Here is a 27,939-nt window from a genome sequence, read left to right as displayed (position 1 = left end):
CCATAAAAGACAAAAAGACAAAAATGCCTATGCACAGACATATGAAGACATACAAATATACAAATAACATTAAAGGTATATATATATATATATATATATATATATATATATATATATATACATATATTTACTTGTTACTGTGTTTCTTTTTATAAAAGGACAGTAAATAGTAAATATATAAAGGCATAAATAAAATGTAATAATAACAAAATATAATAACGGAAGTAACGCCCTCCTGCTTCCGGCGAATTCACAACATCCAAGATGTCTGCCACCGTGGCTTCCCTCGTTTCGTACGGTAGCGATTCTGATTCCGAAAATGAGTCAAACATTAATACAGATGTTGCGAAAGTGGACCTAGCGGACCCGGACGCCATGGCTCACCTTAAACCTCTGAAGTCTGTACCCACGATGTCCGTGGCTGTTCTCAATTCTGCTCCAGAGGTCGCCGTTAAAGTAAGCTAACCAAGCTAGCTAGCTAACGTTATTGTTAAGCTTGGATACTATTAATTGCACTATGCTTACATATCATAAAGAGACATATAGTTTCACTTGATAAAGGTTAATACAGAATACGTAATTATTTAGTGGGTAGAGTTGATAATTGTTGTTAACGTTACCGAATAAAACTAGTAACGTAAGGGTTAGCAGTTAGCGGGAAACGTTAGATTTTTTTTCTATCTAACCTGATACACCAAACAGCAGTTGTATTGCTAGTCAATAAGTGAGGTTCCGTTCGCTGATCTGTACATCTTCACTTTAGGAGGCAGTTGAGACTGGCACACACCTGGACCCTTCACTGAAAGAAGTCACCTATAACCCGACATTTGAGACCATGTTTGCACCAGAGGTAAGTGTTAGAATAAATAGATGACATCTAGAGCTGGGTTAATACACAAAATGTGACTAGATTTCAGTATGTTTTTGTATGTTGTCTTTTCCTGGTTTAGAAGGCTTCTAACTTAGTGAAATGAAACACTGAATGCCTACACACATTACAAATGATCTCAATCTCAAACTTTTTCTGTGTGTTAACAGTGTAACATCTCCAAATGTCATCATATTTTTAATGATATTATATATGACCAGCTCTAATGTAAATACTATCACATTAAATATATCTGTTGTTATTGGTGTTATTAGTTACTATAAATCTATAGTTACTATTACTTTGGTATCTTTTCTTTCTATTTCATGATTTAGGTAGTTTGGCTGACATAATGTTGTCATTTCCCAATGTAAATAATCTAGTGATCTACCTATTTATTTATTTACTCACTCATCCATTTATTGTTACGTAATTCAGAGAGTCTGTTTTTATTGAAGTCATGCTTTAAGGGCAATGCAAGATAGTAGTTCCTTGAGGGGGTCCGTTGAAGTTTAATTTTAGTGTTAAATTATTTTGTATTTCTTCTAATTAGTTTGGGCCAACCAACCCATTTAAAAGCCAGCAGATGGCTGCACCCAGGAACATGTTATCTGGCTATGCAGAACCTGCTCACCTCAACGACTTCATGTTTGAACAGCAAAGGAGGACCTTCTCCACATATGGTAAGCTCATCTGTGACCTGTGTTATAGGTTTAAATTATGCGGCCAATGTATCGACCCTGAATTTACGACGCTCTCCACTCTGTTCATAGGTTATGCTTTAGATCCATCTGTTGACACCCACCAGGTATCCTGTAGTAGCTACATTGGCGCAGTGGATGAGGCTGAGAAAAATAAAGGTAATCCTCCTATCATAGTTTATTTCTAATGTGTTCATATGCATCTATTATATAGATGTATGTAAGTTGTATGCTGCATGAAATATTGTTTTAGGGAGATTCAGAATTCTAATATCTAATGGCTCTTCCTTCAGGACTAACTGTGTTTGAGAGCGGACAGAAGAAGTCAGAGAAAAGGAAAAAGATCAAAGGTGGAGAAGCAGGAGAGATTGACAACTTCCTTGGTCCATGGGCAAAATATATAGACGAGAAAGATGGGGCCAAACCATCAGAGGTAATATTGCTTTGTTCAATATACTCCACAAATGTTGTGGCTAAGTGGTTGATATTGTCGCCTCTTCCTAATTAACCTACTTTAAGTTACTACTCGACATGGATCACACCACCCGTCAGGTTTAGGCAATAGGGATTACTGTTGGGTCATTTGACAGGCATGATGCTGGCTGTCACTAATGTAGTTCATTTATAGTCTCTACGGTCTGCCTTATAAGTATCAGAATCAGCTTTATTTGCCAGGTATGAGGGCACATATGAGGAATTTTCCTTTGGATCGTATTGTTCACAATGCGCTTACTAATACAAAACAAACAATATATACACACTACAAACAGAAACAATATCTGTTGGCTCTGTGAGTCCACCCACACCTCTCTGCTTTATTTGATAGAAAAACTAAAAGAGTAGCCCCAAGTAATCCCTTTACACTAGGTTTAGGGCATGCAGTTGAGAGAAAACTGTCTACAATTTCCCCGGTCTGTCGTCGACACTGTATCCCTGTTCGGCAATTATCAGCTTGTGATTCATTTTATTTTACAGGAAGAGCAGAAAGAGCTGGATGAGATCATAGCCAAGAGGCAGAAGAAGGGAAAGAACGAGGAAGATGCCCCTGCAGAAGAGAAGACTATTCTCCATGGTACTGTGGTCCTCATTTATTTAGACATGTAAATGGATATCACATTCAGTGAAGATAGTTACAGATTTGATTTAAGTTTGAAGTCATAGTTTGTATTGTGTGTGGAGTGTATCTCTTTAGAGATTTAACTTTCATTCTTGAAGAGTCTAAAAATTAGACTGAAAGTTTAGTCGATTTAGGCAGCTGATAGACCTGTCTACTTTAAAAATATGCTTCCAAATGCTACAGGATTGTTTTACATGATACGTTGTTTGTTTTTGCTCTCCCCCCAGTTAAAGACATGTACGATTACCAGGGCAGGTCCTACCTCCACGTCCCACAGGATGTGGGCATCAACCTGCGTTCTGCAGATGCTCCCGACAAGTGTTACCTGCCTAAGAAACAGATTCATGTCTGGTCTGGACACACCAAGGTCAGTGCAAAGGGACATAGATCAGTTGTTTCTGTGTGTATGTACCAGTTTACACATATTCTCTATGCAAGCTTTACTGCTGGTAAGTCCTTTACTGTTTTAGAATTATTGTGAAATGAAAAACGAGAGCACTGTTATAGATGTCTGTATACATGAAGGGAAGAAAATCCATTATGCAGTCATTGTAAGAATTTGTGAAGCTGTCAGTAAAAAGCTCCCGCGTACTTTTTGAGTGAAATGATAACACAGCCGTATACCAGTCGCTTGTCTCTGACACATCCAAGATTATTCTGTCTCGTTCAAAAAAACATTGTCTTAATTCCAATACAACGGCAAACCCTGAGTTACTCCAAGAACGATTTGGTTCAAGCCTCAGATCTGCCAGTGGGCTTCAGGGAGAGGGAAATCACTCAAGTTTTATGCGCTTTGTGTAAGAAGTTACAGCTTTCAGAGTCTAATTTGAAATACAAAGAGGCTTGAAAAGATAATAAGCACGTGGAATTGGTGACATTGAGATAATAGATAGAGGATGGCCCATACGGTGTCACCAAAGTTTTATGACATTTTTTGGAGAAACTTTGGTAACTTCAAAGTTGTCATCATTTCTATGACTAATACAGAGGCAGCACGGTCTGCATACACACTCTATCTGCCTAGGTTATTATCATTCAGGTGATGTCTCCCTTAGGAAATGATTTAGTATCAGCAGCCTGGTCAAATTAAATTAAGCAGTAAAACAATTTAGATGTCGTTAGCGGTTCCTTTGACTCCTTTTAATCTATAGTAAATATAACACCGGAGTAAAAATAGTAACGATTTTAAAAGAGTCACCAATCACACATGGATATCTTCGATTCTTAAATGCCAAGATATGCAAAACTGTAGCATTATTATAACATACTATACAGCCAAATGTGAACTTACATGATTTGGAGTGTCTTTACAAATGTTTAGATAATAATCAAATGTTTTGGAGCATACTTTTCCTTCAAACATCCAAAAAACATCACATTTCCTCTTGTAGTGAGAGCTTAGAGATTGTGCCTCATTTCTTCTCTCGGTCTTTTCTAGTTCAACTTTGTGTGTTACAAAAAATTGTGTGTGAGATTTAATGTGCAAAGGTGCTTGGGCCTGTAGTAATAATTAGCATGCGCATGATAAGGAGAACTATGGTAGGATACATATCAATTTCTCCTGTCTATGTATGTTTTCAGGGTGTCAGTGCTATCAGACTATTTCCCAGCTCTGGTCATCTTCTGCTCTCTTCCTCCATGGACTGTAAGATCAAGGTAAATAATCCTAACGTGGTGCCATTTATTAAATAAAAAAACAACTCGCAAGAGCAATGATTATATGCATACTTGTTCTGTGTTTTTCAAAGATTCAGTTTAATTGCTTTATGATTGGCTGGAAATGTTGTCAGCTATGAGTTTGAATATTTTATTGTTCTATTTTATTGTGCTTTTGAGAAGATTCAAAGCTCACCTTTTTCTGCTAGCTTGCTTTAATGTAGTGTTGTGGAACCACAAACCTGTGTTCACTAGTTTAATCCCCTTCTCTCCACAGCTGTGGGAAGTGTACGGCGAGAGGAGGTGTATACGGACATTTATTGGTAAGTGATCTTGTGTTTCAATATGATAAATGTTAGTAATTAATTTTTATGTATGTACTGTATATTACAAAGTATAACATTTTTTATGCAATGGGTCGTCAGCAAGCATGCTGACATTAAATTGCTGAGGTGTGAAATGCATTTAGTAGTTTGGGAAATGCAGAGGAGTGACATGCTGTGAGCTCAGCATTACTGGAACGCTAATGACTCGTCAGCTGATCAGTGACGGAAAGTGCAAGGATATATATGTACTGTATGTGTGTGTGTGTAATAGATAAGGTGTGGGGGGTTTGGGGTAATGTGTGCAGGTCACTCTTACACTCTTTCCAGAGACAGCACGCTGTCTGAATCGTGATTGTTTGCAGCCGTTGTTCTGCCTGTCAGCTCCTTCACAGAATATGCATAATTCAGCAGCCCAGGGGCCAAGGGGAGGTACAAGACACGGAGAGGAGCTGGCGTACAGGAAGAGAGTTTAGGGGTGAATCAACTGACAGAGTGACTGGCTGAGGGGTTTATGAGTTGGAGAGGCGGCAGAAATGCAAATGATGATAATTATGTTTTTCAGTAGAGGAGTGTAGGAGTGTTAGACGTATACGGCTACATTGTGGAGAGCATTTTAGAGCCTCTATATAGCAATGTTGTGCATTATCTGTAATCAAACCATTTCCTGAAACTGCATGCCATTGTTGTTTATCTACACATGTAGCTTGTCTGAATTATCAAGTAAGAAAGAACAGTTACAATAGCTTGGTTGGTGTGTGAATGAGAATGCATACCATGTCTCTGAATGCAGACTGGGACAAAGGGTATATTTGACGTGTACCCTGCTTTCAGTAGTCAGTGGATCTGTGTTTTCCTGTGTGGCTGTTGACATAATAGTTCAGTGCGAGGACAGGAGGGGGACTAAAGGCTCCGTTTATCAGATTTACAATCCATTGGGTGTTTGTAAAACCATCTCGCACACGCACGCATACACACAAACCAGCACACACGCACACACAAACATACACAAACAAGGTTTTCTGCAGTAAAGCCATTGCCTTTGGTTTGCTAGCAAGTCGATTAGAGCAAGAAAGCAGGCGCTTGGTCTGAGTGGGCTCTGTTATCGCTGTGGAAACCCTGTAGACCTGATAAAAGACTGAGCCCACAGAGACATCGCAACACCTGCACTGCATGAGCGATTGCCAAAGGGGTTGCATAGATTGGTATTAGGAAGAGAATAGAAGAAGGTGGAATACAGTTGAAAAGACAGATGGAGCATCTAATGTTTTTTCTTTCCAAGGTCATTTAAAGATTCCATTTCCCTCAACATCCCTTATTTCCCTTAACCAATTTTTATATTCCTCAAATGAATTGGGTTTCAATGGAAGGCAGCTGGGTAACGTGGTAGCAAAAGTAGGGAATTTGTCTAGTGTATTTTTGTTGTAATATATGTGTACCTTTCCTCTGGTTATGTTAGGTCACAGCAAAGCAGTGCGAGACATTTGTTTCAACAACACTGGGACCCAGTTCCTCAGCGCTGCCTATGACCGCTACCTCAAACTCTGGGACACTGAGACAGGTATGCTCTACCACAACGATGTCAACAGACTCTGCAGAACTTGCAGAGAATGTTTCAAGAAGGTCAAAAATAAGTTTCAGCCAATTTGTGAATCGTTGCAGACCCGATATCCTCCTTTTTAATGATTGTTTATTTGTTTGAACCATGTTTTAAGCTAAACTACACATTCCCTAGCTTCCAGCTTCTTAGACTTGCTTTGTTTTGTTTTTTGTCTTTTGTGATGATGAACTGAATATTTTTTAGATTAGATTTGGACCGTTGGTCAGACGGAACAAGCAACATTGTGTTTAAGGGAAATTGTGATGGACATTTTTCCCACTATTTTATGACACTTCATAGAAAATCAATAATACAACTGTTAGTTGTAAATTTCCTGCAGATGGTTGTGTCTGTAGAAATCCCGTATTCTGTTAATACAGAAGTCAAGTCAACATTAGTTCCCAAATTGGCCTGAAACATAGTAGCACAATTCCACAGCACTACAAACTATGTCCTTGGAAATGTAATCAGTATCTCTGACGCAGTCTTTGTGGGATTCTGATCTTGTAGGGCTCACAAAGACACACTGAGAAGCTACATGTCAAACCCCCGTCTAATACTGTCTATGTGAACTGCTTAAACAATGTAAGGTCCCTCGTCTCACTGGTGCCACATGTTTCCCTGTTATCTTCCACTCCATCTAAATTTCCACCTCTTTTAACTCAAGATTGCCAATCCAGCAGAGGGCAGAAAAGAGTTAAATCCCCCACTTGTTGTAATAGGATGCCCTTTGGAGCCACATCATCCAAATACTTCTGTTAGAGTTACGTTACTACACAGTGATAGTGTGTTCCCATCAGTTGTTGTGGGATTGTGTACATTTCAACTGTTCCTTTCTTACAGCTGAACATATCAGTGGTGCGTCGGGGGTCATTTTAGTATTTTATTTTATATTTGACACTGGGTGTAACACAGAAATTATGCTGGGGAACAGCCTCTATTTCTTATCTTAAGGGCCTCTTGGTGTCATTTCCATTTTCCTGTTCTCTCGGTTTTAGCAGTGGTGGTAGCGTCAGTCCTGTGGTCATTTACCTCTGCGGAATAACAACAAAGAAACACAGAAATGTCTGTGTTACAGTTGAGCTGTTGCTGCCGGCAGGGACAGACCATACAGGACTGAAAGTTGCAGTCTGTAACTATGTTTCCACACGTTTTTATGCGAATGAAGTGATATTGAATGAAAAATGGCTTGTGGAAACAGTGAAATTTCATTGAATTTCATGAATACTAAAGTTTATACATTCGGTCTGATTGGGGCTTCTCTTGATCTATATTCTACTTATGCAATAAACGCTGATGGAAACGATATTTGCCAATTAAATAATGAATTTTGATAAAATTTTAGGTTACTTTATGGTAAACCGGGCACCCAGTTCAGAAGTAGCGAAGACCGCGCGCCCAATGCGCACTACCGGGAGTGACGACGCAAATGTGCCTTAAGATGCAACAACCGTCTACCTCAGCCTGTAGTACGAGTGAGGGCCAGCGCTTTCTATTCACAAAATCCTTGCAGTCTCCTGCAAGGTGATCTAATCGCGGGACGTGAGTCCTTTTTATATTGTGCCATACACCTGTGACACAATTTGCGCTCTGGAGTTATGCAGCAAGATGTCATGTGCCTCATCCACTCCAGGTAGGTAGCCTATATACACCTTCGCATCATCCTTGTTCATATGGCCTTGCACGCACCGTAAACACACGGTGGTCTTGCTGAGCGCAAACATTCCGCCTACCACTCATGCATGTAGCCAGTTTGTTGAGCGCAGTTGTAATACACTTATTGATTGGAACTGGAGGGCCTATCTTATCCAGGGCTTATCTGGGTCAAGGGACGGGCCTGTAATAAAACACGACAGGTCAAATCCGAAAATGCTTCAGCCAAAAGGTTTCCGTTAAGTGTCTCTAAACCACAGTCTCCCAAAACTGTATGGAGAACTCTCGTACCCACACCACAGGTTGTCTTTGTTGTTGTCCGGCATTGCGGTACGTGCATCTGAATCATCATAGCAATGTGTTATAGTGTCGTCACTGGGCGGAACTTTGTTCACAAATGGGTGCTTGAATGTTGTGCAAAAATAAACGGAAACACCATAAAATGTCTGAAATCAATTCAAAATACTAATTTGGCCGCAAAACAGCATTTGACTTCATCACGCACAGGTTTTTGTTCACTTTAAATCCGTTTGATGGAAACACACTTCCAACAGCTTTATTCGCATGAATTCTTTTAACGGACTTCAGGTAATTCGATTGACAAGTGGATGGAAACTTCAGTACCTCTCTGAAAAGCCGCTGTGGATTATTCTGGAGCTTTGACTTTCATTTTTTAACCCTCCCTCCACAGGCCAGTGTATCTCCCGCTTCACCAACAGGAAGGTACCGTACTGCGTCAAGTTCAACCCAGACGAGGACAAACAGAGCCTTTTTGTGGCCGGCATGTCGGATAAGAAGATTGTTCAGGTAAAGTTAGCGTGCTGCACTGCAAGCAATTCAATTCCGCTCCCACTCTCACTTCAACTGTATTTCCCAGTTGACCAAGCAGATGCACACATGAATTTCTGTGTATACCCCCTTTGCCCACTGGAACATGAAAAACAATCCCTTCTCATCTTCCCGTGCTGGTGTGTATTTGTATGTGCATGGCTAGAGGTTCAGTGGCAGACAGGACCAGAGCAGTCATTAATCATGGGTTGCATTAGGGTAGAAGAGAAGCAAATGGAACAATCTGTGATAAAAGTAGGAAATCTGTAACGACGATAACCCACATTCATGTAATGAGTTTACAGAACAAGTAATCTTGACCCTCTCCAGATAAAAGTTTGAATTTTTATCTCAATAAATTGTCATCTGATTTGGAAATATGATTTTCCACACTTCATAATAATGGAGTTTGGGAATAACTAACATGGAACTGTTTAGTTTTAATTCATGTATTAAAAATATGTCAAAATTTAGCACAAAGCGTTTCCCCTAATTGTTCAGATGAACGGTAGTCACAATAACTATATCTGGCACAATAACCAGGGTTGGTATTTAATCATGCAGCTCTCTTAAGGGGTTTGAGAACAGATGGCTGTTCCTGTGAGCAGCTGAAGGCTAGGATTAAAGACAAAAAAAAGAGCATAAATAGAATTGGATGTAAAAATGTGTTTGGACAGAAATACGGCCTATCTGTTTCTTGCCAGGGGGCTTTATCTATGTGGTTGTCTCTCCTTTACATTGTAATGTGGGAATAATGTTGTTTTTTTAAAGGTCAAGATTAAGGCCTGTTTGATAGCTAATAGCTGTCACCCCACCACTGCAGTTAGACAATTTCACTGCGTTAGCACAATTGTAAAACCGCTCCTCGGTAAGTGTCCCACAGCCCCACCACGTGACTTTCTCTAAGACTTTTTTTCTCTATGGTGAGAAAAGTTGTCGCTACACAACAAGAGAAATGGAAATGTGCATTGAAACTAGTTTGATGGAATTTGGACATCCACTGTATTTAGTTTTGACTTGTCTGAGACAAATGTGTTTACCTCGTCTCTGTCTGTTTTGCTCTCTGCGCCTTGCGTCTCTGTCAGTGGGACATCAGGACAGGTGAGGTGGTTCAGGAGTACGACCGTCACCTGGGAGCCGTCAACACCATCACCTTTGTGGATGAGAACCGTCGTTTTGTCAGCACGTCGGACGACAAGAGTCTTCGAGTTTGGGAGTGGTACGTACTGACTACCGCCTGACATGCTAATGCAGGTTTACTTACTTAGGAATGGAAGACTGTGGTTGCATTTGGCCGAAAGACATCAACTTTACGAATGTGAAGCAGAAATTCTTTATTCTGTTCCTTTTCCATCAGTGATTTAAAAATCAAGAGTTATGGAGAAGAGGGCGTTTAGTGTAATTTGACGTGGTAGCAAGATAGTTTGCAGGGGAAATGTTTTATATCACAATAAAAAACAGGTGCATTGTGGGGACATTAAGTGCCTTGTGTTTCTTGATAACTAGAAGACTCAGGACAAACATTTGAAAAACAAACAATATATCATCAATGTATCATGCTGCCCTCTGAAAACTTCCTCTTGAACTGCTCACTGCTCCTTTGATTAGTTGTACACTAAAAGAGTAGATCAACAAACCTCCCAATGACCCTATCGTGGACAAAGCTCACCCAGCTGTGCTGCTAATCTGCTCTGAGTCATGGCTTCTGCCACGATGTGCATGCTTTACATGCAGCCGTTGCACTGGGAGTAACTTTTTTTCCCCTGGAGCTAGCACTGTACATTGATAATGCTCCAGCAGGAACCACTGTGAGTCTGGCCCCTGTTGCCAATTGCATATTTTAATAAATAAGCATTTAAAATTCTTCCACAAATAAATGATTGGAAAGCAGATGTGCTGGGATGACTGGCAGGTCAGTTAAAGTTAAACTTAAATCTCCAGTTCCTTTGAATTTGCAAATATGCACTTGTGGTATTAAAAAAATCATGTTCACTTGCGTTTCCCACAAGCATATTTCTTTTTTTTTATAGATATTTTCATTACATGTCCTACTGCAGTCTTTGCTCAGTGGCTAATCAAGAGTCCACCAAGAGGGCCTTTCAGATAAGCTGGGGATCCTGTGGTGATAAACAAACTCTGGTATTTATTAATCAAAGATGATACATATTTAAAGACCAGATGATAAAGCAGGCTTCCTTTTAGATTCTTGGATGGGTGGCTTTTTATTCGAAGACGTCCATGGTGGGAAATAACCACCAGCCAATGGCGGGTACGTTTTCAAAGTGTTGGGTGACTTTGCCTTGTACCAGCCACAGTGGAGGGTCAAGTGGTTTTCATTACTGATCCTTTACATCACTTAAAAAAATATGGCAACATATCCCCGTTGTTAGGAGGCCCGCCGGAGAGTCAGCAGTAGCAACTGTTGAGGTTGAATTAAACAGGAAGGTACTTTTTTGAACACGTGGCGCATTGCGGCGAAGGGAAAACGGGGGAATGGTTAGCCTACTAGGGTTGGGCAGTTTATCAGACATACATTTAAATGCCCTTTGTAAATAGACAGTATTTCATGCTGCCGCTGGTAGGGGCAGTACATTACAACTTGACCTACCTTTACTTAACTACGGTGCCTTGAAGTCTAGACTCAATCAGATCTCCATGATCCGTGAACTTTTTCCCTTTAACAGCGTCACAGTAATAACCTAATGTACCATCATTACTGAGATAAAACTACACTCACGGTAATATTTGCACTGAATAACGTATTCAATAAACGGAAACATAACTCTTGCAGTGCACATGAACAGATGCGCAATATTGATAAAATAGCACCCTTGTGAATTAGCCTACTGTTGCTAACGTAAATCCTCAATGACATCGTCATCAGACTTACTTATTGATGCACGCACACAGTAGTATCCACCAAGTTATTCCAATGAGGGGACAAAGGAAAGTGTGAGAGTGTTCCAGGTCAACGCCTTTTCTCTCTTGCTCATGTCCGCCGCGTCCAAGCCGAGGCGCATGGCATGACCTTACCACATGCCAGGTAGAGCGAGCTACCTGGCAGAGATGAGATGATATTGTCCATCGGCACGACCCTATAGCCTAGCTTACAGACAACCAGTCCACGCACTGGACTTACTGTCGAACCTACTCGTCTTCACAAAATGAAAACTATTTGTCGGTTAGAGGAACAACTAACCTTAAATTAGAGGCAATAAAAGACCACAAGTCATTCAAGTCTCAAATCAAGTCCACAGCCATACAAAGATGGGACCCTAGGAGCAGAGTGTGGCAACAAAGGCTTTCATTTTTTTCACATCACTTTTTATTTGCTTATATTAATAGAATATGTATTAATAAAACAAAATAATGTACTGAAGCAATTCAAAATATTCTAGTACACTTTCTTTTATAAAATTTGAATTCTGGAAGAAGTGGCTGGTAAAAAATATAAGTGGCTAGTAAAATTGGGTATTGGTCAAAAAAGTTAATTTCCTATTTTTTTGGTCACAATTTTTATTTTCTTGGTCTTGGCAGATCTTCACAGCTCACCATTTTTTTCTCGAGTGTTTTAAGATGGGGCTTAACTAGTGAAAACATGTTTTTTAAGGAGATGAGTTGAAGGACAGTATAAAATGTTGACAGAACAACATTTTGCAAAAGAACAATGTCCCAAGAGTCCACTCTGTACGCTTGTTTAGGAGGGGTCTTCCATGAGCTTTTTTTGTGCAGCGTGGGAGCGAACAGGCAAGTGGAATGCTTGGCCAAAGAGTGGCTTTAATGTCCGTCTTTCTCCCACGGATACCTCCTGGCTCTCAGCTCTAGTTAACCCCCCTTGTGGGAGCTGCTACATAGCAGCCTTAGGCTTAAGACCAGAACAGTCTCATATCTCCAGAATAGAAGCGGCGACTGGCAGAGAGGGGCAGAGTGAGGAGACGCCAGATGCTTAGAAAAGATTGCGAGGCAGCAAATCTCAGTCATACAAAGTCATGCGCGTGTCACTGTGCAAACACCTACTCGGAATTCAAATTCAATCCTCATTTTCACCCACATCCTCAACACGTTTTCATGGGTTTTCTGTAGCAGAGATTTATCATCAGGGAGCGGAGAGTTGGTGTGTGTGATTACAATCAATATGAAATGTGCTGCATTGTGCCAAAAAGGAGAATTAGCTCTTAATCACAAAGACATCGCTCAGAGAGTGATGAAACTGGGGCTTGGAGGGACATTACGGACAATGGATTGAGAAAAAATATGAAAATTTGCAGAGACAGAGCGAAGGACATTGCTGCTATATCATACAAGGACTCAATTTCCCTCCATAATGACTTTTGTCGTGGTCCTGACCTTTTTTTTATTATTATTTTTTATTTATTAAAGCTCCCTGCCAACCCAAATTTAACATTATGTAAATATTTGCCCATTAGTAATGGCTATACCAAAGCAGAAATGTGGCAATCTTAAGAAAGTGAATTCACTCTTTTGTCTATAGTAATTATGTTTTGTGAAACCCTCTTTTCACATTAGTTCCAAAACAAACTAAGATGGTCTGTTTCATTTCCCTCTTAGGAGAAGCTCAGACTTTCTCATTTTTGTCTTGACATTTTTCCTGCAGGCTGATTACACAACGTAACCTCAACTTCCCTGCAGTTATTATGCCTGGCAAAGTAAAGTTCTCATATTAAAAATACAATAATGCTGTTTTAGTCATTGCTCCCTATCTTGATTGACGTGAAACACCGTAAACAACAATCAATCATCTATTATTCATGATGAATATTCCCAGTGTATAGATTGTTTGGCATAGGATTCATTTCTGCCTCTCCCGTTGCTCTTCAGACAACAGAACAATCACACTGGTTATTTCTGGAGCTCAGAAGGAGAGATTCGATGGCTTTATCTTGGGTTTAGCTTGGTGTGTGTGCAGACATTGGCTCCGACAAAACTAGGCGCCCCATTAATGTCTGGCTGTGTTTGCGCGCATCAATTGAGATTTATGTCTACAAGGGTTTGCATTTCTCGTTTAACTCTGGTCTTTAGTTCTTCAGGCCCATCTTTGGTCTTGCTCGAACATGGTGCAAATGACTTTACTCCAGCTGTTACTTATCTCAGACAGGGACATTGCTTTAGTTTAAGCAGATGGCAAGATGAAAACCGGGCACTTGATGCAAGTAAAAGAAAAACACAGTTTAAGGCAGAAAGGCACAATAGTTCAACTCAATCACTTAGTGAAGTGTCACAGCAGGTCAGTTAGGTACATAGAAAAGAAATCGGTATGCTGTCATCCAGTTGCGTACACACACACACACACACACACACACACACAAACACACACAGTGCTGTAGATGTGAATGATCTTTTGCAGACCACTTAAGATCAACAAGCCAAGTTTCCAATCTGCCCAAAAGCAGAGAAACACAGAGAGCATTAAAGGAAGGGGGAGGGAGGTTTAATAATTGGATGGCGGTACAGTTGGCTGTGCAGCTCCTTTCAGATTGCATTGCGTTATTTACGTACTGTAGCTGTAATCCTGACTGGTTTTTCACTATTTCCCTTCAGTAACAAGCTTTTTTGAGATGGCATACGCAGTCATAATGATAAACATACTACAACTTGGAAATTTGTTTTTTGTTTTTCCTTAAAGGCTGCTCCATTTTATGTCTTTGGTACTAACAGTATGGTTGGGTATCGTTTGCTTATCCATTCCGGTTCTCAACAATTCTTGATTCACCTCATACAGTTTATGGAACCTGTAAATGAATTCCATACAGTTTAATTTGGTTGCTGTTATTAATAATGACTGACTCTGCAATAATCTGTTCCTTCTTTTTTCGTTTACTATAATCCGTTGAAATGACACAGGGCCCAACATGCATCGGGTGTATGCCAGTGGCCTGTAAAACATTTAATTTAAATAATTTTCTAGCTAAAATGTTGCTTTACAATACGTTAATTCTTCTCTCAGAGACTACTGCCCCTATCTCTCAGCATGCTGCACAGACAGACACAGGCAGGCTTGAGCTTTTTTTACTTATTACATGAAATGCCTGTCAATAAAAACAATGTACGAGTTAAAACACAAAAGAGCACTGGGTTGAGAACAGGCCTGCACGATTCGGTTAAAAAATGAGTCATGAATTATTTTTTTAGCTTGGAAAGAAAGAACCCATGAACCATGGTAAAACCAAACAATAATTTCAGTACCAGAAATTGTTTTTTTTTTACACCTATAGCACATTGCTCATCACCACAAGCCTGTATACATAGAGAAGGGATAACATTTTGGTGCTTGGGAGGGCTTTAAAACATTTTTTTAAAACATTTGTTTCATACAGTCTATGTTTAAAACTCACAGAAGAAAGTCGTAGCGTTTGTGATGCAGTTGACTCGTAAAATTTTATGAGAATCTAAGTCATTAAAAAAAAATCTAAATTATTTAAAAACTGAATCAAGATCGCGATTTTAGAACAATTAATCGTGCAGGTTTAGTTGAGAAGTGTGTGTGGTTGGGGATAAAGGGAGGGGAGTAGAGTAGAAAAACCTGCGCTCCATGGCACACGACTGATTCACGTGCTGACAGCTCTTATTATTTTTCCCTAAACAAAACTAAATTTGTCGCTTTGTGCTGCGTCATGCAGTCCAGAAAGAGCGTCATGTGTGGTTGGAACCGGGTTTCGGTTCCCAACCCTAACTAACAGTGATTTTTGCCTTTTTCAGGGACATCCCTGTGGACTTCAAGTACATTGCTGAGCCTAGTATGCACTCCATGCCAGCTGTGACACTCTCTCCCAACGGTGAGTAGTCTAATCCTGGCAAAACACTCGCAAAGACACAGTCAAGCACACAGTACATGGGCCTCTGGGGAGCATAAACCCATATTGCCAGATTGAAGTTGGTTTATACCTTCCAGTGTTGGTCATTGCTCAAAAGAACAAAAACAAGGCAGGCTCGGTGTCATCTAAATAAATTCACATGTGGGGATGGGATCCGGTCATGGCATTGTTGATAGAAATCGACTGTATAAAGCCTGACCCATCTCCAAGTTAGTTTGCTTTGGGTCGCCAGCTGTCACAAACGGCCCATTGAGCTCTGTTAAAACACTTTAACGTCTCCTTAATGCCGTTTTGTGAGGGTGTGATCTACAGAGCAGCCAGCAGTTTCAACGAATGACATGTCACTGAGGCATTACCGAAGCTGCATTAGGTAACAAAACAAAACAGCTAGTTTGCCTTAATTTTAGAGACATTTCTCTTTTGACGTTAAATCAAGCTTGAGATGAAGATATGCTCTCCTCCATCCACAGATAAAATACACAAACTGTACTGCTTTGGGTTATTTTCAAATAGTTGTTAATCATATAGTTCGACGTTTTGACAATGTTATAGATGATATTAGCTGAATATGGAAGTATTCCACTGAACAGCTGAATTGATGAGTGTCCACAGATGTGAGTGGAAGGTGTAGAGAAGCCACTTACTGACACAGTGGCCATGTTTTGTGTAGCAGTCTGAACATACCAGAACTAATTCCTCTCAAATTAAACACTTCCATTTAAATTAACAAATCCCTTTGCACTCCATCAGCTTTTTCTTCTTCTGTTCTCATCTGTTCCTTCCCTCTCTACCTATTTTGATTTCTCCCTTTCATCCTCTCTGTTACTCTCCCTAGTCTCTTCTTTGCTTTGGCCAGTTTTCATATTTGTATTTGTGCCAAGCTGGTTTGTGTTCTCTTGAACGTGTGAATAATGAATGTGTTCTCAGTGGGAGACCATTCAGTTTTTTCTCACGCCTAAATGGCAACCGGCCCCCCTTGGCACAGCCTCTCTCCTATTTTCTCCTCTCCCCCGTCTTTGCTATCTTAATGAAAGAGGCAGAGAGTGCGCTGCTGAAATTGGCCAAGTGGTTTCCATTCTGCACGTATAGCATTTGACATTTGTGGAAAATAGTGTGTTTTGACTTTTTTGTTTTATAATTAGAGGACGTAAGCGAGGACACACACCAACATTATATCTCTCACACCACATCAATAATTCCATCATCATGTCATGTTTCCTTTCAAGAAGTGCACTGAGTCGTGTAATGCTTTGACACTGAAGCGCTGCCTCTTATCAGAAGAGGCTGTAGTGTTGCAAAAACACTGTAAAGTAGATCTCAGCTGAGCAGTCACTGATGAAAAGCCTCTTTTTATTTTCTCCTAAATTGCCTCAATCTTTTCATTTAGTTCATACCCTTTACAGAGTGCCAGCCATTCAAAGTGAAATTTACACATTTTGTTTCTTGTGTGATTTCTGTCCTTGAGGAATATTTCTTCCAATAACCATGTACCTGTTAAAAATATTTTGACTCTTATTGGTGTCGCAGTAGATGAGATTTATTACACTGCCAGGTTTCGTGCATACTAACATCAGTGGCAGGCAGCGTCATGATTCCACAGTTGCTGCTTGTTAAACATTTAGCTGTACAGAAGCGTGCTAATTGGACAAACTAGCACTTTTTAAACTTGTTGTGACAACATTTAAAGCTTAGATTTGTTTGCATTTTAAAAATGATTACTGCTAACAAAAACCGCTGTTATACTGGACCCCCAATACCAATACTTGAACAGAATCTTTTTCACCGATTTTCTTAACATGTTGTACAGTGAAATAGTGCACAGCACCACTTGAGATGAGCTGTAAGCTTCATGCTGTTTGCTGGTTTCTAACCCCAGGTAAATGGCTAGCGTGCCAGTCAATGGACAACCAGATTCTGATCTTTGGGGCCCAAAACCGCTTCAGACTGAACAAGAAGAAAGTTTTCAAAGGCCACATGGTGGCTGGCTATGCCTGCCAAGTGGACTTCTCCCCAGACATGAGGTAATCACTTACTTTTACGCAATATTCTGATGAATGAAGGGAAGTATTAAGCTGCTGACATTCTCATAGTTTATAATAGTTGATTAAGGAAACTGATGGGAAATATGCTAGAGAAATGCAGTTAGCAGAGATTCATCTCTTTCTTTGAGAATAGGAGAACTGTCTTCCTGGGTGGAAAATGTTAAAGACACCAAAATAAAGAAATCAATTTATTTCAGTAAATAAAAAATAAAGTGGTAAACCGTGTTCAACAGTATGTGGTCACACAGTGAGATAGCGTTCTACGGATGCTCGATATATTCAGATGCAGAATACCTCTGCTCGCCCACTGCCCTCTAAATGATGAAGAGCTGTGCAAATTCATATTATCTAATGTATAAGCTCCACAACTAGAGCCAACTGGGATAGTCAGCACCCTACTTTTAGCTAAAACGGTTTCTCGCCCACCCTAGGTGCCCTAACCTTCTTTTGGTATCCATAGCAACACTGCAATTTCTGGCTAGACTAAATACCAAAAAATCAGGTTTCCACCTTTTGGCAGGTGAAGTGGAGACCGAAGTCATTTTTAGCAAAGCGCTAATCTTTCCATCTCTCTCTCACTCTCTTTCGCTCACTCTCTACCCCCCACCTCTTGGTTTCTTCCAGCTATGTGGTGTCAGGAGATGCGGATGGAAAACTGAACATTTGGGATTGGAAGACCACCAAACTTTACCACAGGATCAAGGCTCATGACAAGGTGTGCATCAGCGCACTATGGCATCCGCATGAAACCTCCAAGGTCATTACCTGCGGTTGGGATGGACAAATCAAACTCTGGGACTAGATCTCTTCTGGTGTGTGTTTTTGTTGGGGGAGACCAGTTAGGTCCACTTAGGTCCACTATAGAGATACTGAAAGGGACTGCTTGTCCCATGGATTTTGTGAAAGCCACAGGACTGGTATCCAGTCTTATTGTAGCAGCGTATTTTTGTATCCTGTCACGAAGGTTCAAAGTCTGTATTATCTGTACAAAGATGGCCACAAGCATACTTTTAAAAATAGTTTCTACTGCAAATGGAATATAAGATGGGAACCTTGGCATTTTTTTAAATATCTTTTTTGTTTTAATTTGAGATTTGTGGAGTATACCTCTGTAATCATTGGTAAAATGTCTTTAATTTTCAATTGTGTAACCATCCCTTTGGGAAAATAAACATTCTGTAAATTTGACGTCCTGAGAAAATGAAGCACTTGTTCTTTGGAGAAAGTGTTTCTATATCCATAATTCAACACAAAATCATGAGAAGAAATATTATTTCTTTGTTCCTTTTTTTATTAATCTGCATTGACATATTTGGCAAAATACATTAATTGGATCATTTTTGAATGTGGATTCATTTTTGAGGTTTTCAGCCCAGTGCTGTTTTCTGCAAAAGTTCTGGTGCAGCAGATAGTGGACCGAGGCCAATTGAACACCTAAAGAAAACTGAAGGAGGAAAATAGCTGACAGTTACACACAATGCTGCTTTGTGTGGGATCTTAATTTTTGTTTTCTATTATAACCCAAACAACTGCAATATGGAGAAAAAAAATAATTGGAGTTCATCTTTTCTTTGTCTTTTCTCCCACACACTCGCTCACACATACAATACAAACATAAATGATTGTCGCGTTTTGTGTTCAAGATACAATCATATAAGGGTTCAACTTTAGGGAAGCGTTCGTTTGTTCAGTCAGAGCCCATCTCTTTATCCAAATTAGCCACATTCTTGCATATTCTCTTTCTGTTTAAGCAGCCCAAATTGCCTCCCACATGTTTTCACTTACTGTCAATTAGGCAGAATCTTTCATCTACTTACCCCCTTCAACACCATGTATTAGTTGTACTTAATTTATATTCTTGAGAGAGCTGTGGGTCTTTGCACACTACTGTTATCTGGAAAGGTTGGCTGTGAGCCAAACTCAACACGGGCCGCGATGACAGGTGATTGTGACTCAAATGCCGACCTGCAGCCAACAACATCGCCACTATGAGGTAGAACACAGAGGCAATTACTCTGCCCCAATACAGGCCAGGAGAGGAAGAGCGGGAGGGTAAGTAGGAGGAAGGATTTCAGCTTTGCACAAAGGTCAACCCAGATAAGAGCAGTCTGTTGGGGTGCAGCCGTGCTCTAGCAAACATTTTTGCTCTGACTTAATATTGTGTTACATAAACTTGTACATTTCCATTCAGAGGCTGTCCCAGCCAAGATAAGTCACCCAGGCTGGCTTCCCTCAAGGCTTCCACTCTGAGTTCACCCAGCTCAGTGTGTAAGCACTGCTAGCGTTGAGGACATTCTTATGCAGAAAGAGATGAGGTTTGGCAGGGTCGCTGTGGACATGGAAGAGGCGGAAGTTGGCGTGCTCAAGCTCCTTGAGCAGGCTGAACCAGTACCGCACCACGGATGGGTCATCGCCGCCCACTTCAAAGCCCGGCCAGTGTAGGTGAAGCTCCAACAACAGCTGACCCACTGATTCCAGAACTCCTTCCAGGATGAAATTCTCCAAAATCTTCCACTCTGCACTCTCCATATCCACCTTCAGTACATCCACCTAGAACAAGAAGGGGAGAACAGATTGGGTGTTTTTCTTCTTCAGGTAATAAATGACACTAAACTGTAGAATTATTCAATGCAAAAGCTATTAAAAGAGGAGAAGGAGTAAGTGAAGCGTGGCCTTTTTTTTCTTGCTCTAGAGATTATGGATTGAGTGAGAGAGTAGCCTGACGAGGCTTGCTGTGTCAAAGCAGAGAGGAAATGCTTCATAAGATGAATGTTAATAGCACCCTTAGGTCATATTCATGAGGAGACTCATGCATGCCCAAAGTTGAATGCACTTCCGCAGGATCTTGGGATTCCTCCTAATTCTGCTGGATTGCTAAAATTATCCGTTGTCTGACCTTTGTCTTTAAAAGTCTAGTTAGAGACGGTGCTTTTATTTCTCTAGGCTCAGTTATGTCTTAGTTAGCATTTTCTCAGCTAGTACATCTCTAAATTAGTAGCGACAACACCTGAGGAGAGATTTAGATTACAAGATTTATCAGAAAATGGCCAAGGGAGTTGTAGTGTAAAGGATTATTACATTGAAGATAACATGAGATACTAGCTAAAAGAAAGATATAGCGTAGCATGTTTTCTTTGATAGTGGGAAACGTTTTTCATGTCTACAACTAAACTGAGAATATCATCTTGTGCCATCTGACAGCACAGATATAAAAGTGTCCATGTAAATTGCTCTCCAGTGGATGCCTTTGGTGACGCTACAGAATTCCCAGGCCTCATTAGTAGAATTGAACTCATCTCAATTTTTGGAGAACAAATGTCTGCTATCCTCCCTGTGGGACCCAAAAACACCCACAAGCAGAGATATGTTCCTTAATTGGACAGAAACCTCCTGATGGAAAATGATATGGCATCATCAAGAGGTGATGTGTTCACTTTGTCTCTAAGGAAAGTGTGTTTGGGAATTTGAAGGATTGGATGTCACTAAAGCAGCTCATTCAGCTTCACTCTGTCTGACCCTTTTATTTTTTCACATAAATATCCTTTCTGCCCCAATGGTCCCTGATCCAATGCTGCCAATATCAACTCCCTCGCAAGAGAAGTTACGAGCCCTGGCAAGACTCCTGTCTAGTGTGAGTAAAGTCCATATGGTGCTGGAGCTTAGAAAGGATGTCTTGTGCTACACTGCTGGGCAGCGTTAGCTACACTAAATGGTCCTTCACTATGCTGGAAGGAATTTAGAAGATGGCAGTTTCCTGGTGGTTGGAGAGCAAAGTAAGATTTATTTTATGTCAAAACCTAAAGACATTTAGCTGACACACGTGGAACGTTTCAATTAAACAGTTTGACACTATGAGCCAGCAGCTGGTTAGCTTAGCTTAGCATTAAGACTGTAACTGGGGAAACCGCTAGCCTCTGTCTAAAGCTAACAAAACTAAATAACGGTCAGTTATTGACCAGCCATGATCCTTTTGCTTTATTCCTACAAAAAAAACAAAGTTGAACAATGATAATTTAATTAATGGAAGGTTTTGTTGTTTTTAGTTTTGGCTCATTTTGAATCACTTTGATTCAGGACAGCAACCATTGAGCACAGTTTTAACTTCCAGCATTGTTTTTGTGCAGTCTGACATCAAAATGTGATTGCTAAAAGACAATTGTTTTCTGAAAATTACAATCTAAATTGCACTCTGTACAAATAGAGCTGATCTGTGTAACTCTGTCGAATATTTTAAACTAAATGTCTCCACAGCAGGTCCTGCTCTCCACTGCTGAAAAATTTATGTCAAATTGCTGCAAACAGTATTTATACCCAATGTTCAAATATTTTCTCTCCTCCAAGCGAGTTACACATTGTGTGTTTAAAATACCCATGGTAATTACTTAAATTTTTTAGGATTAAGCAGCACAGTGGGACAATTATTTTAAATTTAGAAACGCTTTTGATGAAAAGTCTGACACTGTAAACAAACAAGTTTGCTGATTTGAAAATATAGCTTTAAATAACCCCAACAATTACCGAATCCTAGGGCCTGCCAGGCAGCTCTGCCAGGAAGGCGACGTTGGGGGCTTAAAACACCAAACACCTCATTTCATGGTGGACAAATCCTAGCTTTTAACAAGACTCTCTTTTACTTTAACTTTTGTTGCACACAACTGGTCTTCTTGTCACAATAATTCAACTGTTTTTGCTTGTAAACCAGCCTATCTGACCATTATTATTATGTTTTCTGTGCTTAAATTACCCAGGCTGCCACAAGAGAACAGATCACAATTAAATATATATCTTATTACACATCTGATAGGTTTGCTTTTTCTGTGCTTTTGGACTGCTTTGAGAGTCTGCCAAAGACATCACAACAGAGACAGTAGGAGCTGTCTTAATATTCACTTGTGTTTTCAGTCTTTTTAATCCAGACATTTTGTAAGAAATTGTCGCTTACTTCCAGAGAAGCTCAATCTTGCTAAAATCTCACATATAGATATTTTCACCACCTTAGTTAAAATAGTACATTTGGTACAGGCATTTATGTTTCCCTTTAGATGAAATGTAACTTTTCATCCTGCACCGTCATTAGGTACAAAGTTATAATTTGCCAAATATATGACACATTCCATCAGCCTCCACTGTACATTGTGTTTAGTGCTAATGAGCTATTCTCAGCATGTTAAGACAAAATGGTGAGCATGGTTAGCATTAGACCTGTGAAACATTGTCATTGTGAGTATGTTAGCATGCTGATGTTAGCATTAATTACAAAGCATTGCTGGGCCTAAGTGCAGCCTCACAATGTTCTAACATGGCTGCAGGCTCTTTGCTCTCAGTCTTGCTAGATGATTCCAATAAAACACCCTCATCCATTAGTGTCAAATAATATGCTACAATAAATTAGAATTAGAAATCCAAAGATGTATGTAGATTGCTGCAGGACTGGGCCCTTCAATAAAATGAAAAGGTTGAAAGACGGAAGCTCTGTATGTTGTGCTTGTTTTCTACCTGTGTGGTAGTACCGCTGGGTAGTGCTGATACTGATGTGGTGTTATCCAATTACCGATCAATGGTCCATTATGCAGTTTCTTTTCATGAATGAGATGTAACTTTCTGTTACTGACATTTTTCCCTGTGGTGACAGTATCTGCTATCTCAGCTGGTCACCAGGGCTCAGTGAATGAGTCATCGGTGTAGTTTTTAACAAACACAGATAACAAATGCAGTGCATCCATGTTTTGACCTTTCCTAGTGACTCTGTTTTGTTACTGTGGCTTTTGCTGTCAAAGAGGCTGGGCAAGAGTCTTTGAGAAGAAACTGTTCTGCTGCAGCTTGCTCCGCCGGCACATTATGTTCTTGCTTTAAAACCTCATTACAAGGATGTGTGCGTGGCTTTGCATTTAAAACAGGTGGATACTGTGATCTATGGAACAGTATGGTATACACACACACATGCATGCATCAACTGTTGTTTGTTCATCATCTTATTATCTTTCCAAGTCCCTTTTATGAGCTTTGCTTTTGGCCCCAGAAAAGGAATTATTAACTCAACTTAAACTAGCTAAGGCAACACATCAGTGAGCAGAGTGCATTCTGCTCCAGAAGCTGATGTAAATTAGCCGATTTAACTGTTCTTATATGGATAGGTTGGGTAGGGTTTAATGAAATCCAGCCATTATTTTGGCAGACTATAAATGCTATGTCTGCAATCTTTATGGATGTATTGTACTCTTTAAAAAAAGAGGTAAGTTTCAAAAATAAGTTTCCTTCTTATTGGCATGAGAAGAATAAAAAGCCTGCTGTTTAAAAAGCCTGTTTGTCATTCAGCGGTGACTACATTACCTATGTAATAAAAGCTTGACTTCTATATCTTTGAATTATCATTCCACTGGATCTGTACCTGTGTTAGTTAGTATGCATGCTTTCAGTGGTCTTGGTGTGTGTATGTATATGTATATGATTAATCTTGTATGCAAATCCCTATCTGATGAGGCAAAACAATCCCTGGGGGCTTTGAAGAGGTAACATACAGCATGATAATATTTAAAGGAGGAAAACCAAGTTATATATGTGTGTTTAGCCACCTAAAGTCAGAGAAAGACAATTGAGAAATGGATCCTGATGAGCTGTATTACGTTGGGGTGCACAGGAATAAAGTGGCCTGTGTTTGCACGCATGCAGCATTTAAGTGAATCCTCTAGCTGACTCAGAGAGAAAAATCACTTTCCAGGTGATTTTATAAGGACGTGAATGAAATTATTTACAAATGTATATTATAGCCGGAGACATTGTTGTGTACAATCCCAATTATGTTCTACCTGTTACCTGTCTGTGTCCAAAGTCATTAAGAATGGTAGCCAGTTTTTTGGTGTTGGCGTACTGACGCTGAGCGACAATGGCCGGGTTGGGATCCCTCCAGTCTACAGAGAGCCGATGAAGCCACATTTCAGCTTGCTGCAGGTGAGACTGCTTCAGACTGGGATCAAAGCAGTGGACCTCACACCCTGCCGTGGCAAGAGAATGCTCCAAGGACCGATCATTCACACCCAACCTGCAGCAAACACAGTACAGGAAAACCAGGTAAAAATACTTTCTTGGTACAAGCCAAAATATGTACACAGTAAAGAGTAATGATCAAATTTGACCTATTTTTCATTTAGTTCATTTTGGCAAAGTACATCTGCTTAGGGATCTGCAAAGCTATTACAATTCATCCTGAGGGGGACATTTGTGTCTGTCCCAAATTTGACAGCAACCATCTCACAGTTGTGGAGACAGTTCTCTCAATAGATCCTAGATAAAAAGTCATTTTCAAGCAAAATGCGGGCCTAAACAGAGTGAATGGATACATGGATACCTGAATGTAGTTTTATAACTTCTCTTACCACATTCATGCTGAGACATTGCTGCAGCTTTGAATGAGATATACATTTCACTGTACAAGAGTGGGCCTGATTTTATAAGAAATCGAATGAATAGCTTGGAAACTCAACATATAGCCCTATACTTTCCCATTATTGATAGCAGCAAGGACAGTTGCTTACAAGCACAAAGCAAGATGCAGACTTCATCCAGACTTTCTGAGCTGAAACTTTAAGACCGACATGTATTGGAATGGTGTTCAGTAAAGAGAAACCTTTGATTAAAGACCTAAAGATCTTCTTTGTGACATTATGCAAGAGGTTAAACAGTACGAGTGGTCTTAATGTTGAGAAACATCAGCACAAATGATTACATAGGTCAAATAGAATGGAGGATCACTGAATTCTCACAATACAATTCCCACATGGTCATAGATACAGACATACCGCTACAGTACATACCAGTTACTGTGTTCCTGACTTCACCTGCCGACTTAAAAGCCAACAAATAAATAACACAAATAAACAAAAGCAGACTGCTTCTACCTTTCAAAATACGATGTGTAAATGTAAGTACACCTACACATTTCCCTGTATTTCTCTCTCTTTAATGTGTCTCCCTCACTTTCCCACTCCCTATCTCACTACTATTCTCTCTTTGTCCCACCACCACTCCTTTCTATAATTTGGCAATTTTCTCCTTTTCTTCTTTTCTCAGTCACTGTCGCTGCATTCCCTTGTGTCTAGTTTGTGCTGCGGCTGTATTCTGTAATTGCGGCAGAGGGAGTAGGCTACATTTCGCAGTACACTTCTTTTACAAATGAGGCACCGGATCTCTGAATGGATCCCACATGCAGGGAGAGGAGAGAGGAGTGTATGGGAGAGATTGAGATTCAACTAGACAAATTTCTTTTGAAAGCACTAAATAATTCAAATGCTTCCTTGAGAGTTTCCCGTTCTCTGGTGTGGTGTTTGGGCCAGGAATCACAGCAGTGACACTTTAAACAGGGATCAGGGATGACTCATGGAGGGGGGGGGGGGGTTCAACCTCTACTAGGTGTAATATCCTCTCTCATGAGACTACAGAGTGCAGGAGTGGTAAACCTCTGTTAACTGGAATGTCATGGCAACCGTGTTTGTGTGTGTGTATGTGTGTGTGTGTGTGTGTGTGTGTGTGTGTGTGTGTGTGTGTGTGTGTGTGTGTGTGTGTGTGTGTGAGAGATGGTTTTACAAATACCTGATGGATTGTAAATCTGATAAACAGAGCCTTTAGTCCACCTCCTGTCCTCACACTGAACTATTATGTCAACAGCCTGTCTGGACTCTTTGAACCTCTTTGAAGGCGAGTCTGGTTAACAAAGGCTGGGTGGGCTTTGTCCGTACATCTTCTCTTATTTTTGCTCCCTTTGTTTCGCATTCCATGGTATTCTCAAAATGTTCTCCATGACTGTCTGTCTCACCACCTCCATCCTTACTCTTTTTCTTTCCACCGCGCTCCTAATTCGCTTCCTTCATCACACATTGCAGCTCATTAACATGTGCATAATTACTAAGGGATGTGCTTTAGCCTATATAGGTGCTCCAAATTTGATTAACTGCAGTCTGCGGGAAATGTTGTTGTAAGAGTACCTCTTTTAAATTCAAGGACCTTAAGTCATTTTGCACTTTAAGGGGCTCACCTAAATGGAATGCAGTTATTATTAATGTTATTAATTACACCTAGCGCTTTTCCTGCAATCACATGTCAACTTTTCTTCAGTAAAAAGATCTATTTGGTAGCCACAAAGCCATCCTAAAACTACATTTTACTGACTACAGAATGCAAAATTTTTTAGTACAGTATAAATAGCTGACGCATATACTCGGTAAACAGTATAGCCTTGGCTTCAGTCAGCCTACACCTACAGTAGGCACAGTTACTGAAATAAACACATTTTAACACTGAAGACAATAATATCGTCTCTTACTGAATATGATCAAGGTACTGACAAAATAATTATTAATCACAACAGCCCCAATTAAAATGCAGCAGCTAAGTCAATGCACAAGTTTCAATGGCTGCCATGATTGGACAGAATGTGTGATGTTTTGTTTTGTTTTTGTTGTTCACGACAATGGAGGATTTATCCTCTTAGATGATCTTTGATTACAGTATGCATCTTTACTGTTACTGCATTAACAGAAATATAAAAAAGATTGAAAACTAGTATTAGTGGAGGAAGATGGAGGATAAGAGAGGTAAAACAGGGTATGAGAGGTGAAAGGTGGATTACATCCTGCAACCCCCCACTCCACCACCATGTGACAGACCAATCAGGGAACAGCTGCTCATCCTGCCCAGGCACAGCTGTCCACGGCTCATTAAACTGCATGCAAATGAGGCGTATCAACTGGCTTTTCTGAGTCTCCTGTACAGCAGAGCAGAAGTCTCCTGAAAATAGAATACCCAGCATATCTGGCATAGATTCAGGAGCGTGCGTGCGTTATTTGAATTTAGGTCAGATATGGGACACGGGGAGGAGAAGATAACTTGGGCTGTTCAGAAAAGTGGAACTTCAGAGAGTAGTTTTCCTATTTGAACAGTTTTTCCAGGCTCATAGGACATTTCTTTTGCTACTCATGAAGTATTTCATAGAATTTCAGTTTTTAGATTGACTCACTGCTATTGCATCAGCCAGAGTTGAGGGTCGACTAAGCGTGAATTGAATTAATTCCAGAGGTCCAAAAATGGCAATGCGGCTTTCATTGACGTGAAAAGTCAGAGCTGTGAGTCACATTTTTCCAAGTTGATATTCAGGTCAAATGTTAAAATGTTGTATAAATCCCTGAGAGGATGCATAATATTCATTTATATGTTTGGTGCATGCCTGCATGAGTGACTTCCCTTCAGTCAGTCAGAGGATATCAGATTTTCTCCAATCTCTCCGTATGACCCCTGACCCTTCTCCATAGAGAGGCAGGAAGCGCCC

General features: G+C 40.2%; 2 protein-coding genes across 2 annotated transcripts in view; one reads left to right on the top strand and one right to left on the bottom strand.

Moving 5' to 3' along the window:
- Positions 1–232: 232 nt before the first annotated feature.
- Positions 233–18,807, top strand: cdc40 (cell division cycle 40 homolog (S. cerevisiae)). The gene is made up of 15 exons (XM_034900213.1): positions 233–456; positions 764–850; positions 1,422–1,551; positions 1,642–1,728; positions 1,863–2,002; positions 2,545–2,641; positions 2,914–3,053; positions 4,268–4,342; positions 4,620–4,665; positions 6,125–6,226; positions 8,610–8,725; positions 9,832–9,965; positions 15,464–15,540; positions 17,456–17,600; positions 18,246–18,807. The coding sequence occupies exons 1-15, from the start codon at positions 265–267 to the stop codon at positions 18,421–18,423; spliced, it is 1,746 nt and encodes a 581-aa protein (XP_034756104.1). The 5' UTR covers positions 233–264; the 3' UTR covers positions 18,424–18,807.
- Positions 18,714–27,939, bottom strand: part of mettl24 (methyltransferase like 24) — a 29,040-nt gene continuing 19,814 nt past the window's right edge. Inside the window, exons 4-5 of the mRNA XM_034900216.1 lie at positions 24,435–24,660; positions 18,714–20,171 (exon numbers count right to left, since the gene is read on the bottom strand). Coding sequence (XP_034756107.1) covers positions 19,854–20,171; positions 24,435–24,660 — 544 coding nt within the window. The 3' untranslated portion in view covers positions 18,714–19,853. The remainder of the gene's footprint in view (positions 20,172–24,434; positions 24,661–27,939) is intronic.

Source organism: Etheostoma cragini, chromosome 18, assembly GCF_013103735.1.
Source record: "Etheostoma cragini isolate CJK2018 chromosome 18, CSU_Ecrag_1.0, whole genome shotgun sequence".
Taxonomy (NCBI): domain Eukaryota; kingdom Metazoa; phylum Chordata; class Actinopteri; order Perciformes; family Percidae; genus Etheostoma; species Etheostoma cragini.
The sequence above is the reverse complement of the archived record's forward strand: the minus strand, read 5'-3'. Positions and strand labels throughout refer to the sequence as shown.

Bases quoted from the DNA above. Each gene is read 5' to 3' on its own strand.
- cdc40 (XM_034900213.1), top strand. From the start codon at position 265: ATGTCTGCCACCGTGGCTTCCCTCGTTTCGTACGGTAGCGATTCTGAT. The intron at 851-1,421 runs GTAAGTGTTAGA...TCTTCTAATTAG, and splicing joins AGACCATGTTTGCACCAGAG to TTTGGGCCAACCAACCCATT. The intron at 6,227-8,609 runs GTATGCTCTACC...CTCCCTCCACAG, and splicing joins ACTCTGGGACACTGAGACAG to GCCAGTGTATCTCCCGCTTC.